The 14,525-nt window shown below is 43.9% G+C and overlaps 1 protein-coding gene across 1 annotated transcript in view; it reads left to right on the forward strand.

Annotated features, from left to right (window-relative positions):
• Positions 1-14,525, forward strand: part of ssh2a (slingshot protein phosphatase 2a) — a 33,903-nt gene continuing 19,378 nt past the window's right edge. The window contains exons 1-2 of the mRNA XM_080888858.1: positions 1-188; positions 2,709-2,752. Coding sequence (XP_080744984.1) covers positions 126-188; positions 2,709-2,752 — 107 coding nt within the window. The 5' untranslated portion in view covers positions 1-125. The remainder of the gene's footprint in view (positions 189-2,708; positions 2,753-14,525) is intronic.

A 14,525-nucleotide genomic window follows, 5' to 3' on the forward strand; every position in this document is an offset into this window, starting at 1 on the left:
ACTAAGCAACCTCCGTTGAAATAACCTCGGGAGCACGGTGCACTGTAGTGTCTGCCCAAAATAATGTCCGGTATCCCGTCGTTTCACTCTCCGAGGTGACCGAGGTCTGAGCAGCTGCAGTCGGGATGGCACTGGTTACTGTCCAGCGGTCTCCGACACCGAGCACTACCTCCAGCCCCTGCGTGTCTGTGAGTATCTGTAAACTGGTTTGACGTTTTGCCTCACTTTCGGCTGGTGTGACACGGTGAGCCTACCGTTAGCCCAGTTTGTACTCAACCTACATGGGTGGCTAACTTTACTAGCCGCTAGCCCCATACTGTAAGCCTAAAGGAAGCTCTTACTTTGAGATGAAGAGATGGAGGTTTGAGTTTTAAGCTATTTAGCCAAACACAGGCCACTATCCCAGCTTCATATTAAATGTGAAAAGTTGTTTTTTTTTTCTTTCTTTGAAACTAGCAGGAACAAAGCTAGCAGGTAGAGCTTATGTTTGCTAACTCACTTCCTCCCGGAGAACCCAAAGTCGTCTCAGATCAACTGAACTACAAAAACACAACATACATACATAGATAGACAGACAAACAGACAGATGTTTTTTTTAATCAGTTTGAAGTGTTTGTAAAAGTCATCATTATGTTTGTGTATTCTGTGGTGTAAAACGTAGGATAGGATTGCAGTCCGGAGAACAAGACAGCTTCAACGGATCACTGGTTAGTAGAGTGACAGACAGTAAGGGGCCGGGAAGCGGGTTAGTGTGGCAGGCATGTCAGAGCCGGCAGGAAGGCAGTCCTCTTATCCCCTCTGACAAGCCTGAGGTTTCCAGCGTCTGGCTTCAAGCGCTTGAGTGCAGGGTGACGGCGTGGCTGCAGTAGATAAGACCTATGCCTTGTGCAAAGTACTGTTTGTGAGGACAGATGTTGACTGCTCTGGTAGGCTGTTTTCTGAGAAAGAAAAGAAGACAAATACCGACAAGGACTTCTGATTATCACAATGCGTTGCAGAGTTTACATGCGATTGAAGAAAATGTGCAGCCTGGTGGAGAATCACATGGACAGCTGTGCAAATTCTTTTGAATAGATCAGGAGTAAATATATGGTCAGTAAACATCCCGGTGCTGATGCTGGTGGGGAAATTTGTCATCAAGACAAAATGATTTAAAAGCATCTTTAGGCTTATTATTAATGGTTACTAACATTTGCATGGGATGCTGCTTGGCAGAGTTTGGACGCCCTAATAAAGTCCAGCCTTTGCTGAACCAAACAGATGGTTCACACGACTTATTGCTGTTAGTGAATTTATGACCAGGCAGCAAAAGAGTCGCAGGCTGAGGCTACCAGCTGCTTGTCATGAGACCTGCTTCTGATGGGAAGTAGCCTTGTGAGGACTCTTGTGAGATGTGTGCTGCTGAGAGGGCAGAAACCTGAGAAAAGGGGCAGCATTGTATGGGGAGAGAACTGGCAATAAAACTCCTATGAAGGAACTCAGCAGCCATGAGGCTTGCAGCTTGGATGCCACCGCACCATAATAGTTAGAATATTTCCCTGTATGCTTGCCCTCTAAACGTCTGATCCACACAGGATCAAATAAAGGTTTAAGATTGACCCTGTGGTAATACAGAAAGCATTACTTCCACACATCCCAGCAGGGAATAGCCTCCCCACTGTGGCAGTACACAGTAATCTGCCTAGCAGCACTATGAATTCCCAATTCTCATTGGCTATGCAACCACTCCCTACACATCCATGCAAAGGAACGATAACCACAGAGATCCGCACGTAGCCTCCTTCTTACCTTATGTTGTTTTAAACACAAATACGCAGCGTCTACACTAATCAGGAATATGTGGGCTTGCTTTGCGGTGGGAGCCCTGGTTTCACATTTGCCTTTGAAATCTGCTGAGCAAGCCATTGTGTCAGAGGTGTGTGTGTACGTGCAGTATGCATCTGCGCACTCCTTTTTCACCCAAGAAACAATATTTTTGCCTTGGAGGCAGGCCGATAAGCTGTTGATGTAGAGAGCACCATTCAGCCAGATGCTTCTTTAGGCTTAATCGCATCTGTGGTTGTGGACACCAAGAAGAAAATGACAATGCTCTGGCCTGCAGCCGCCTGCTCTTCCTTCTCTTACCCACCTGTCACCATCTTCCATTATCAATCTTGAAGTAACATCTTATTATCGTTCGGTCTGGGCGTGTCTGTGCACACTGCATGTCTGTATTGGCCTGGGTAGTGGCCCAGGATTGACAGATTGATGCCAAAGAGAAAGTTCCCTCAGTTTGTGAGGGATTACTGAAAAAAGGCTGGGATTAAAAACACGTGCATGTGCGTGCGGCAAACTGTGCTGGTTCCAGTGGTGGGGGAGGATGACTGCATGCGTTTTGGGAAGAGAGCACCCGAGGGTGTGGGGAGTATCGGGGGCATGGTCACTCAGTGTGTTTCGGCCTTTATCCCTGGTCTCTGCTCTGAGCCTCACTTGAAGTAGTGGCCCTGTCTTGTGAGTGAAGTCATAGATGAAGAGCTTTACATGGAAGCCCTCACTGCCACCCACTGTAGTGCTCCTATAATGTACAGTTAATAAAATGTGACGCACTCCCATTGGTTGTGAAATAATCTTTGTTCTTCCTGAAATACAAGCATCTCTTGTCAGAAAAAGGTGATGAAAGAGTTAAATAAATATTCTGCTTTCTTTAACAATATTGTTTGCCTCTGCAGGAGTCGGGCAGTGGCGAGGATGACCGTCGCTTCCATCTCAGGAGGTGAGACCACCCCTCTGTCTTATGTTTCTTGTTTCCTTAAACAACCCTTTACTTTCAAATGCTGCCATTAGCAGGATCCACGCAAACTGCATCTCAGACCACTAGGGGGAGACTGTACATCAGTATTATTCAATTTTACCTCTAAGTGCTTAAGCACATTTTATGTTGTCAGTTTATAAGACATTAATATAGCTGTCACATTATTATTATTATTGTTTTTGTTGTTGTTGTCATTATTTTAAGGCAACACTATTCAAAGACCAGAATTCCCATGTGTAAGAGCATTAGAAAAAGTTGCTGTATCTTTCTAGTCACAGCATAATCAAAGGAAATGTATCAATTGGAATCGGATGAAAATGTGTTCCTGTTTATTCCTAAATGTTCCTCGCACACGGTCCCTGCATTGTAGTGCCAAATTTCCTCTGCTTTAAACAGCGAACAGTAAGCTGCTAAGACAACAAGTCGTTCATTCTAAATTTGGAAGTTACTTATATATTTACATTGTGTAACACAGAGCGTTTTGATATGGCAAAAATAGTTCCTTTCTGTTTGGCGTAAACAAATGGCGGCTTTGTGAGAACTTTATATCAATATTTGGCCGTCCCTGTCATATTGCAGGCTGCGGTTAATTTGAGGCTTTCTGCCCGAGGGTTGTGGTCTAGCTGATTTGCTTTTGACGTGTGCATCTGTGTCTTCATAAAAGACGAGGACGTCACAGCTGTTATTGTTTTTTTGTTTCCATGACTCGGGTGGCTCTGTCATTATCCTGCAACCTGGGCCAAGGCCCTGTTCATAATTGAAATGAAATTCTCTTTAGCGAGGAGAGCCTGAAAGCTTGCACTTTGTTATGTTTGTGTCTGGCTTGCTACTAGCTGCCATTCAACACAGACATTTTCTCTCCATTGTGGGGAAGGCTACGCAAAGATACCGCACTCACTTCAAATGTTCTCCCTGCGTTACATTCTGAGACACTAGTGCACAGTCATTAAAGAGGAAGTGGAACATCAAAGCATGTGCAGCCTTTCCGTCTTTAATGGACTTTGTAAAGGGCTTTTGTAGACTAATCTAAACTTTGAAGTGCAATCTAAGTAGCATGTCTTTGTCGTTTAACTTTCTGTGTCAAGCTTTTATCAGGTGTAACTCATATTTTTACGTTGCCTCTTGTCACTGCTGTAGTTACTGTGTAATTCAGCAGGTAAAGATGCAGTGCAGCTAAACTCCACATATATAGTCCAGCTGTGTTGAGCTCAGCCTGAGACAGACAGTTCAGTCAGTGCAGATTAAAGGGCTGGTCTGATTGTCCTGTTTGGAGGCATGACAGAAATGCCAGATAATGACAGATTTCTGCAGGAGTCGTGTCACAGGAGGAAAAAAGAAAACAACAAAACACTACCTGCCTGCCAGTCCGTGTTAGTGTTTCCTCATCTTTGAATAGCAGTGCTAAGAAGCAGTCCAGTGAGCCTGAGCTTCTCCACTTCTCTATTTTCTCTTTCTTTATTTTTGCACTTTGACCATGGCCCAGAATCACTATGATTTCATTCAAGTTAATCTAAGGATGCTAAGCACAGTCGGGCCTATTTATTACTAGGACGGGAGACTGAGCTCAGTTGGTAGAGCTCAGGTGGTCTGCCAGTCGGAGCGTTGGTGGAACGATCCCTGGCTCCTACAGTCCATGTGTCCAAGTGTCCTTGGGCATACTGAACCCCAAACTGCATCCATCATTTACCATCTTGGTTCATTCTGGTGGAGTGACATTTATTCAGATGCTAACTCTGACTAGATGAATGTTTATTTAAAACCCTTTGAACATAGTTGTGTACGTGCCGCACTACATCTGGATTGCACCGCAACTTGCTCATAGACAAACACTTTGTCAGGCCCAATATAAAAAAATATAAAAAAAAATTAAAAAATATTTGGCGTTGGGCATGTATAATGCGAACTTGGAACAGAGTGGAATTCATCCAAATGTGGAACATGCAAAAAAAGGGGGTGGGGGGGTTGTCAGATATATTTGAAAGCTGAAAAACGGTGACATCATTCCTACAGTAAACACACCCCGATAGTGACCGCGAGGACATGTGGTCCCGATTATTTGTTAGGTAATACCTCAAAGCAGAGGTGAAGTCATAGGCATTGATGAGCGTGCACACACACATTTATGCGGGTGCAGCCAAGGACCTTGCTAAGGGACGCCCAATGTGTATTAACCAAGAGCAGAGGTCCAATTAACTGTGCACTCCCCAACCCACGTATGCCTTCACACAGCCGCATGGGCCAGTAACATTGCACTGGAGCCGTTCAAACTGAGGAAGGCTTTGGCCTTTTGTACTGCAGTAATATTTTTCTCTCCATCATCGTTTTCTTGTGCTTCTCCAGAGTTTTTGTCTTCTCCTTTTCGCTGTATACCGACTCCCACACTGTATCTCTCACTCTCATATTCTCTTTCTCTCTCAGTCAACATCTTTTTCACACAGACAGATGCAAACAGCTATCTCTGCCCATTGCACCACACCAATGAAGGATAACTGCTGCAGTGCAATAATGAATCTCTGCCACACACTGTTGCCTCAGGACTGACACTGACTGTCAAGGACAGTGTTAGAAAAACTGTCTTTATTTTCCTACCCAAAGCCATCATTTGGCTTTTTTTCCTCTTTTTTTTTTTTTCTTTCCTCTAAGTAAATCTGTTAGTGCTCGAATAAATGTTGGTAAATGTGTTTTACTGTGGCTGCTGCACAAAAGAGATCATTTGCAGGGATATGTGAGTAACTCAGTGTTTGGTCAAATTAGTTTTTAAAGATCCCTGCATTTAATGGTTTAATATTTGTTCACTTTAACCCTGTTCTACAACATTATCCATTACAGTGTTGTGTACTGTTCAGCACAGAGATTGATATGGGATAGGGATATTAACTTGGATGTTTCCTGCTTCATTAATCTTGTCTAATCTTGTAGCTGTCCCACAAAATGCTAAGGTGCACAAGCTGGATTCGTTCCTTTAAACCACAAAGGCATACCCGCAATCACTTCTCCTTCTCCTGCCTATTTGGTTTGCTGTTCACAAAGTGCCACAATGTATCAGCAAAAATGCCACCTTAGTTAGCTCTGTGTCAATGTATTGTATCTACTGTAGTGAGAAAGCAGGCCGAGGATGAGAAAAGCTTGTGTGAAGAAAGGACCTGTTGTTTAGCAGCCCTCCTCCTGACCTTGTCTGTCTATTGTGTCCATGCTGTACAACATTTCCTTTTTACTGAGTGCAAAACGGGTCATTGTATTGCCGTGTTGGCTGTTTGTTTGCAGTACAGCTCCAAAAAGAAAAAAGGGTAGACTGCTTCATCAAATGTAAATAAAAGTACAATAGAGTGATTTGGAAATGATTTACATGTAATTGAAAATATTATCTATTATATTACTGGGCAACAGGCCGGGAGCGCAGAAAGGCCAGTTTAGCACACAGGCATAAGTACTACAGAGCCTTGCTGTGGTAATGCATGTTAAAATAATCACGGCCTTTAATGGAGGAGGAGTGGCACAATAGGTTTCTCCAAAATTGTATTGTTTATAATTAATGCTGCCTTGACCATTGAAATCCCTTGCGTTGTATAACTCTTTTGTTGCCTGTTCATGTTGTAGATTTATAGAGAACTCTGAAACAGGTGCACACAAGCAGAGCAGGTTCATCAGGCCTGCTCTTAGAATGAGAAGGGCGAGGTGCAGTAATCAACACCAAGCCAACGGCATGCTCTTTAAACACCAACTTCTCATGTGGAAACAAGTTTATAAGCTGTTATATGTCATTTATACCCTGCACCTGCCTTCTGTCTTTCTACAGCACACCTGCTGTTTAAACATTGAGTGCTTGATTAGTGACTACATGGGCGTATGTGTTCCCACCGCCACTAAGAAACTGCAGTGCACAGTTTGTACTTCCAGTATTTCGCCCATGGAAGTTCTGCCTTGTGGGACAATAAGCATTTCATGCACAATATCTGACAATTTTATAATGCAGAAAATGGAAATCATGGTTCATCAATGCAAGTTTTGTAATTTAGCTGAATTATGCAATTGCAAATTGGAAATATTAGAGTCACTGGAACAACAGGAAAACTATTCGGGTCCTGGTAAGTTTTCTTTTTGAAAACTATATTTTGTGACTTATTCATTAAGAGAAACTAATTCTCGGGAAAGAAATTCATACTGGATTAGCCATAACCTCAGTGGAAAAAAATCTGTGATGTAACAGTTGGAAACAGTGGAAATCCACAAACAGCATGCAGTTAATTCCACAGAAGAGCCAAGGGTTACAGTCATTGTGTGCAACATATTTAATTTGATTTTAATTTCAATTCAGTTTTATTTATATAGTGTCAAATCACAACAGTCTTCTCAAGGCAGTCTATATTGTCTGGTAAAGACCAAACAATAATAGAGCGAGAACACCAACAATCAAACCACCCACTATGAGCAAGCACTAAGCAACAGTGAGAAGGAAAAGCTCCCTTTTAACAAGAAGAAACATCGGGCAAAATCAGGCTCATTTATACTGTTGGAAAGTCTGCTTCTTTTCCCTTAATCGGTGCCCTATTTGTAAAGAAAATGCATTTGTAGGTTGAGCAGCAGAGTTGAGTATGTGAGTTGTGCCCATGAAAAACTTGATCTGGTCTCGGACTGAACTCTATTATCCAAGATGACAACAATTGCCAATTGGGTGTACTGTTCGTGCCAGAGTGACCAACACAACCACACTGTCTGACTTGCGACAGATACTGGTTGACAAATGTTATAACATCCCACAGCAGTGACCCAAGTTGGTAACCAACATGAGATGAGGAACCAGGTTGTTGTGGATCTGTATGGCTCTTCCACATGTTATTGAGGCCCCTGTTTGATAATTGAATAAATTGTTAAATTGGCAATATGTCTTGTTTATTCAGACTTCATCCAATTCAATAAATGACACCACACAAGAGTCTATGGCAGAGTAAGCTGTTTAGCATTGGCTGAGAAGATTTGGCAAGTTTTTCATCAACTTAACCCACACACTGAACTCTGCTCCTCAACCCACAAATGCATTTTCTTACAAATGTGGCATTATTTAAAGGAAATAACAAGCTTTCCACTGGTATAAAATTTATTGCCAAGACGCATTGTTACAACTAAGAAACAATCAACCAAACACACATTCCCTTACTTTTTCTGACAAGTTTAAATATATAACATACATAACATATGTCACTGAGTAATGCAAGATATAACAATACAGATATAACAGTTTTGCAGTTATATTTGCAGAAATACGTTCTGGGCTAACTTCACTTACACACCTATTTTCAGCTTGTCCTTATCTAAAGTATACTTTTGGTTTACTGTTCAATATCTTTTGCTAATAGAGCCTTATTTGTCTTTCTTATATGACTGTTCAGAGCTTTAGAGCCATTTCTCCAAAGCTAAGCGCTTGTACAGCTGACTGGGCTAAGTCTTCAGCAAACATTTGAACTTTAGGCATTGTAGGTCATGATGTTCTTCAGTTTGTTTTCAACTTGAAATTCCCTTTTAAGTGATAAAGGAAGACGTAGCTGGGAAACAGTTGTGCAACTTGTTCACATCTCAACTAAACACCACAGCATGGTCTCAGGTTACCATCCCAGAGACAAATAGGTTTCCACTGGGTGCTGGTAAATTTGATGACACTAAACAGAACCACATGACAAGAGCACTTGAGCACACAACCTGCCCTGTGATGCAAGAGCAGTCAGTGGGACACGTAGGTGAAGCAAAGTATAGTTTGAGGACTGGAGTGCTGGTGTGTTTGTTTCATATGTGATTTAATCAGAGTTATCGGCACGTACACACTCTGGCAACTGGTTTGTTGTCTGTTTCCCTGCGTTGTAGCATTGCCGTTGGATCTATGCAAATTAGGGTTGTAGTTTTATTTTAGCTCACTTATTATGACATAAGTTTACATTCACTGTCATGAGTTCAGCTTTATTAACAGTCATTCACTACTTGCAAAAGTACGATTATACGTTTGTTTTTGGAGATTTTTTATAAGATAAGTAAGAGTACTTCATAAAACAATGACAATAACATGTCATAATCATTTCAGAGAAGGGGATAATAAAATGGCACACAGTTTAAGGAGAGCAACTCTAGCTCATTAAATTGTTCGCGGACCTAGAACATACACCAATCAGCCACAACATCCCAGCTCCCGATGCTGTAGCAGGAAAGCTAAGGCTGCCTATAGGAGGAGGATTGAAGATCACTTTGCTGACAACGACCCCAGAAAAATGTGGCAGGGGATCAATCACATTACCAACTACAGAAGCAATAACCAGGCAACATCTAGGACTGATGCCTCACTGGCTGAGGATCTAAACCGTTTCTTCGCCCGCTTTGAGACGACCAAGCCCTCAGCTGCCACACCACTTCCACCCGCCCCCAGCACAGGCACACTAACACTTAGGGAGCACCAAGTGAGGTGTGTTCTAAGGTCAGTGAATCCCAGGAAGGCGGCAGGTCCTGATGGAATACATGGAAAGGTTCTCAGAGCATGTGCTGACGAACTGACCGGAGTCTTCACTAAAATCTTCAACCTTTCCTTGTCATCAAACACCGTCCCGCCCTGCCTCAAAACTTCCACCATCATCCCCATCGCCAAGAAGACAGCTGTGGCCAGCCCAAATGACTACAGGCCTGTTGCACTTACGCCTGTAGTGATGAAGTGCTTTGAGAGACTGGTCTGTCAGCACATCAGGGCCGGTCTGCCTCCCACTCTGGACCCCCACCAATTTGCCTACAGGACAAATCGTTCCACTGAGGACGCTATCACCATAGCGCTCCACACTGCGCTGAGTCACCTGGAGCACCGAGGAAGCTATGTGAGAATGCTCTTTCTGGACTTCAGCTCAGCATTCAATCATATCATCCCGGAGATCCTGGTCCAGAAACTGTCTCACCTGGGACTCTCCACCCCCATCTGCCTCTTGTCAGGAAGTCCTTGATCCAATAGACCACAGTCTGTCAGACTCGGCCCCCACCGGTCCAGCACCATCACACTCAGCACCGGGTCTCCACAAGGATGTGTTTTGAGTCCCCTCCTGTTTACGCTCTACACATCCGACTGCTCCCCTACCCATCTCTCAAACACCATCATAAAGTTCGCGGATGACACCACAGTGGTTGGACTCATCTCAAGGGGGGATGAGTCGGACTACAGAGATGAGGTCAACAGACTGACTGAGTGGTGTTCAGTTAACAACCTCCAACTGAACACCACGAAAACTAAAGAACTTATCTTGGACTTCAGGAAGGGCAGAGCAGACCCGGCCCCACTTTACATTCACGGGAGCTGTGTGGAGAGGGTACACTCCATGAGGTTTCTGGGCGTGCAGATATCTGATGACCTCTCCTGGACTGCAAATACTACAGCGGTGGTTAAAAAGGCCCCGCAGCGTCTCCACTTTCTGAGAGTGCTCAGGAGGAACAACCTGGAGGAGAGGCTGCTGGTGACATTTTACAGAGCCACCATAGAGAGCATCCTAACGTACGGCATAACAACATGCTCAGCTGCAGACAGGAAAGTACTGCAGAGGGTCATCAACACAGCCCAGAAGATCACTGGCTGCTCTCTGCCCAGCCTGGAGGTCACTGCAAACTCTCGGTACCTCAGCAGAGCTGGCAATATCATCAAGGACCACTCTCACCCCAGCAACCAACTGTTTGAACTATTACCGTCAGGCCGACGGTACAGGTCACATAAAACCAGGACAAACAGATTCAGGGATAGCTTCTTTCCCAGAGCTATCACCGTAGTAAATAAGCACAAAAACAATTGAACCTATTCCATACCGTCACTGTCATTATATTATGCTGCTATTCATACTGTCATTATATTAATGCTGCTATCCTGTATATATTGTACATACTATTGTTTGAGTACTGTTACGGCCCTAGCAGGGCCTCCTCCTGAAGGTGCCTGTGTGGGCGTGTCCCACCACCTCTTCTGCCTGAGGTGCCACCTTTCCCTGTAACACAGCTGACTCACATCAGTAATTAAAAGTATTTAAGCCCAGGGAAAGGTGAGCTCTGGGCCAGAGTGCCATTTTGTGTGGTGTTTGCAGCTAGTGAGCTGTGTGTGTTTTGTGGTGTTTGCAGCTAGTGAGCTGTGTGTGTTTTGTGGTGTTTGCAGCTAGTGAGCTGTCTGTGTTTTGTGGTGATTGCAGCTAGTGAGCTGTGTTTGTGGTTTCCAGCTAGTGAGCTGCGCTTTCCTTTTGACTTTGCTTTATTGACCAACGCCTGAGTTTTGTTTGTTTTTCTTAAATGGTGATAGCGGCTTGTCCGTCTCTCTTAGTTGAGCTACTTTAATAAAACTCTTTAATTTAACCCTTTTGCCTCCTTGACTCCTTTTTCTGACCTGGACACCTTTTGTTACTTCCCCCTCACCGCCTAGACCCCTCAGGGGAACGTAACAAGTGGGGGCTCGTCCGGGATCGTTGAAAAGGGAGTTTTGAGTTGGAATTGGTTTTTGATTATCTTGGGGTTTTTTTTCGCCTTTAGAGGTTCAACTTCCCAGTTTAGTTAGGTGAGTGTCCAGCTGAGCTTCGTTTTAAGTTCTTCCTTTGGGCACTCTTTTGTTATTTTGCCTTTTTTATTTTCGGAGTAATCCTGGGCGGGGATTAGTTCCCTGTTGGGGGTAGGCAATTCAGGGCTCCGGTCGCTCAAGTTCTGCCTTTCAAGTTGCCTCGAGCCCAGCACGCTCCAGAAGATAGGTAGGTAAAGTTTGTTGTGCTTAGGAACTGGGTAGGTTGTATTTGTTAATGTGTGTGTAGCAAAAGGTAAGTTGGTCAAGAAGAGTAAGTTGTTCGGTTACCATTAATTGTTGGCTAGCCTGTGAGAACTGGCACAGGTGTGTGTGTGGTGGTTTTCTTCAGGCTGAAATGGCGTTCCAGTTGAATCAGCTGGAGCTGACGAGCACTGGGCCTACATCTGTTGGTGAACAGGTGTCTAGAAGCTCGTTTGTGGGCAATAACATCCACCTGGTTCCCGTTTTCTGTGAATCCAGTGTTGAGAGCTTCTTCAGTGTATTTGAAAGCATAGCAACTGCATTACAGTGGCCTGAAGACGTGTGGGGGGTGATGTTGCTGTGTAAATTCACAGGTAAAGCTCAGGAAGTTTGCTCTGGTCTGTCTATGCAGGACAGCCTAGTTTATGAAAAGATTAAACGTGCTGTCCTCCAAGCCTATGAACTTGTGCCTGAGGCCTATAGGCAGAACTTTCGAGGTTTGGAGTTGGCACAGGGTCAGTGCTACCTTGACTTTGCTCGGGAGAAGGCAAAGCTTTTTGGTAGGTGGTGCTCTGCAAGCCAGGTTAAAAGTTTGGGGTCGTTACGTGAGCTCATGCTTGTGGAGGATTTTAAAAACTCTGTTCCTGAGTGTATTGCTCTTTATTTAAGTGAACAGAGGGTTTCCACTTTACAGCAGGCTGCCATACTGGCAGATGAGTTTACCCTAACTCATAAAACAAATGCTGTAGAATGTGACATCCCTTCTCACTACAATACATCTTGGAGAGCTAGGAGGGAGCCAGCTAACGAGGCTGAAAAAGTGGTGGTTTCAAGTTCCAAAGCAAAACTGTGTTTCTTCTGCCACAAGCCTGGCCATGTGGTTGCTGATTGTGTGAAACTGGCACTTAAGCGGAAAGCGTATCGAAAGGGAAGAAGGCCTGATTTGAAAACAGTCACTCATGGTTCTCAAACTAACAAGGTTGTCAGGCCCAGCAAAGGACCACACTTGGGGCATAGTTGTTTAAGGGGCTCCTGTGGTCAGTGTAAGGGATCAATTAACTCTGAGCGGCCGCTGGTTGACAATTTCCCAGGTCCCCAAAATGACCTGCAGGGGGACAGGCTGTGTATAAAACCACCAGTAAGACCCGCAACCCTGGCTAACAAACATGCCTGTACCGGTGACTTGAGGAATCGTCTGCAAAGTGTTGCAGAAAGGTCTTCTGACTGCCTGTGTTCTCCACATGTGATGGCTCAAAAAAGCCCTAGCCATCACATGAGACATTGTTTTGAGGGTCTGGGGCCACCTTCAGTAAGTATTTTGAACCCATTGAGATGGGGTTGGCAGCTTCCGCTGACAATGCCTAACCGTTGCTATGGGGTTTGGTAGGTGGAAAACCTGCAATTTGGTGATGCAATGGTTACGGACTTGATTAATCATTTTGGTTATCGAGATAATTTGACAAACCACGGGTTTGTATTTATGGGAGGGGGTGTTACGGCCCTAGCAGGGCCTCCTCCTGAAGGTGCCTGTGTGGGCGTGTCCCACCACCTCTTCTGCCTGAGGTGCCACCTTTCCCTGTAACACAGCTGACTCACATCAGTAATTAAAAGTATTTAAGCCCAGGGAAAGGTGAGCTCTGGGCCAGAGTGCCATTTTGTGTGGTGTTTGCAGCTAGTGAGCTGTCTGTGTTTTGTGGTGATTGCAGCTAGTGAGCTGTGTTTGTGGTTTCCAGCTAGTGAGCTGCGCTTTCCTTTTGACTTTGCTTTATTGACCAACGCCTGAGTTTTGTTTGTTTTTCTTAAATGGTGATAGCGGCTTGTCCGTCTCTCTTAGTTGAGCTACTTTAATAAAACTCTTTAATTTAACCCTTTTGCCTCCTTGACTCCTTTTTCTGACCTGGACACCTTTTGTTACTTCCCCCTCACCGCCTAGACCCCTCAGGGGAACGTAACAAGTACTTACGATTGTTTTTTTTGTACTTTTTATATTTTACATTTATATTTATTATTGAAACTTGCACCAAGGGAGTGGCACTCCAATTTCGTTGTACTCTGTACAATGACAATAAAGGCTATTCTATTCTATTCCCAATCTTGCCACTGAAGGTGTCATTTCATAGCATAGCATCAGAACATTTAAATAAGTTGTGAGGTTGGACATCTGTGGGTCAGACCTATTTTTCCAGCCCTTCCTAGAAAAATCTGGGACATTTTGGAAACCAAGTCAACAACTTGGACTGGATTTAAGAAATTACGAGAGCGTCACAAGGAGTGGACTGAGGCTGGTATTAGTATTGCATCAAGAGCTTCTAGGCACAGGCGTAGTCAGGAAACGGGCTACAATTGTCACATTCTTAATATCAAGTTACTCCTAAACTAGAGACAACAGCAGAATCATCTTACTTGGGCTAAGGAGAAAAATAACTGAAGTGTTGGTCCTCTTTGAGATAAATTTTGAATTACATTTGGAAATCAAGGTTTTACGCTTTGGAAGAAGACTGGAGAAGCACACAATTCAAAATGTGTCAAGTCAAACCTGCAGTCTGTGATGATTTGGGGTCGTCATGGTTGTTTCATAGCCCATATAGGTGTCTACCAGGGGATTTTAGAGCACTTTGTACTCCCATCTGATAGAGAATTGCCATTTTCCTTTTTGAAGAGGACTTAGCACCTGCCCACAGTGCCAAAAATAGCCATGTTATTACTGTGGTTGATTAACCAGCTAACTCACCTGACCTGAACCCCAGAGTATCTATAAGTTAAGATGCCAAAAGGAAGATGACAAATACCTTACCCCAAAATATAGATGATCTGAAGGCTGCTGTCAAGCCAACCTTGGTCTCAGTAATGCCTCAGCAGTGTAATAAGCTTATCACCTCCATGCCACAGCGCATTGCTGAAGCAATTCTTGGTAAAGGGCACCCAAATAAATACTGAGTATATAAATAAATATATATATCGAAGTTATAAACCCTTTTGAATTGA

The sequence above is a fragment of the Rhamphochromis sp. 'chilingali' genome (assembly GCF_963969265.1).
Source record: "Rhamphochromis sp. 'chilingali' genome assembly, chromosome: 8".
Lineage (NCBI taxonomy): Eukaryota > Metazoa > Chordata > Actinopteri > Cichliformes > Cichlidae > Rhamphochromis > Rhamphochromis sp. 'chilingali'.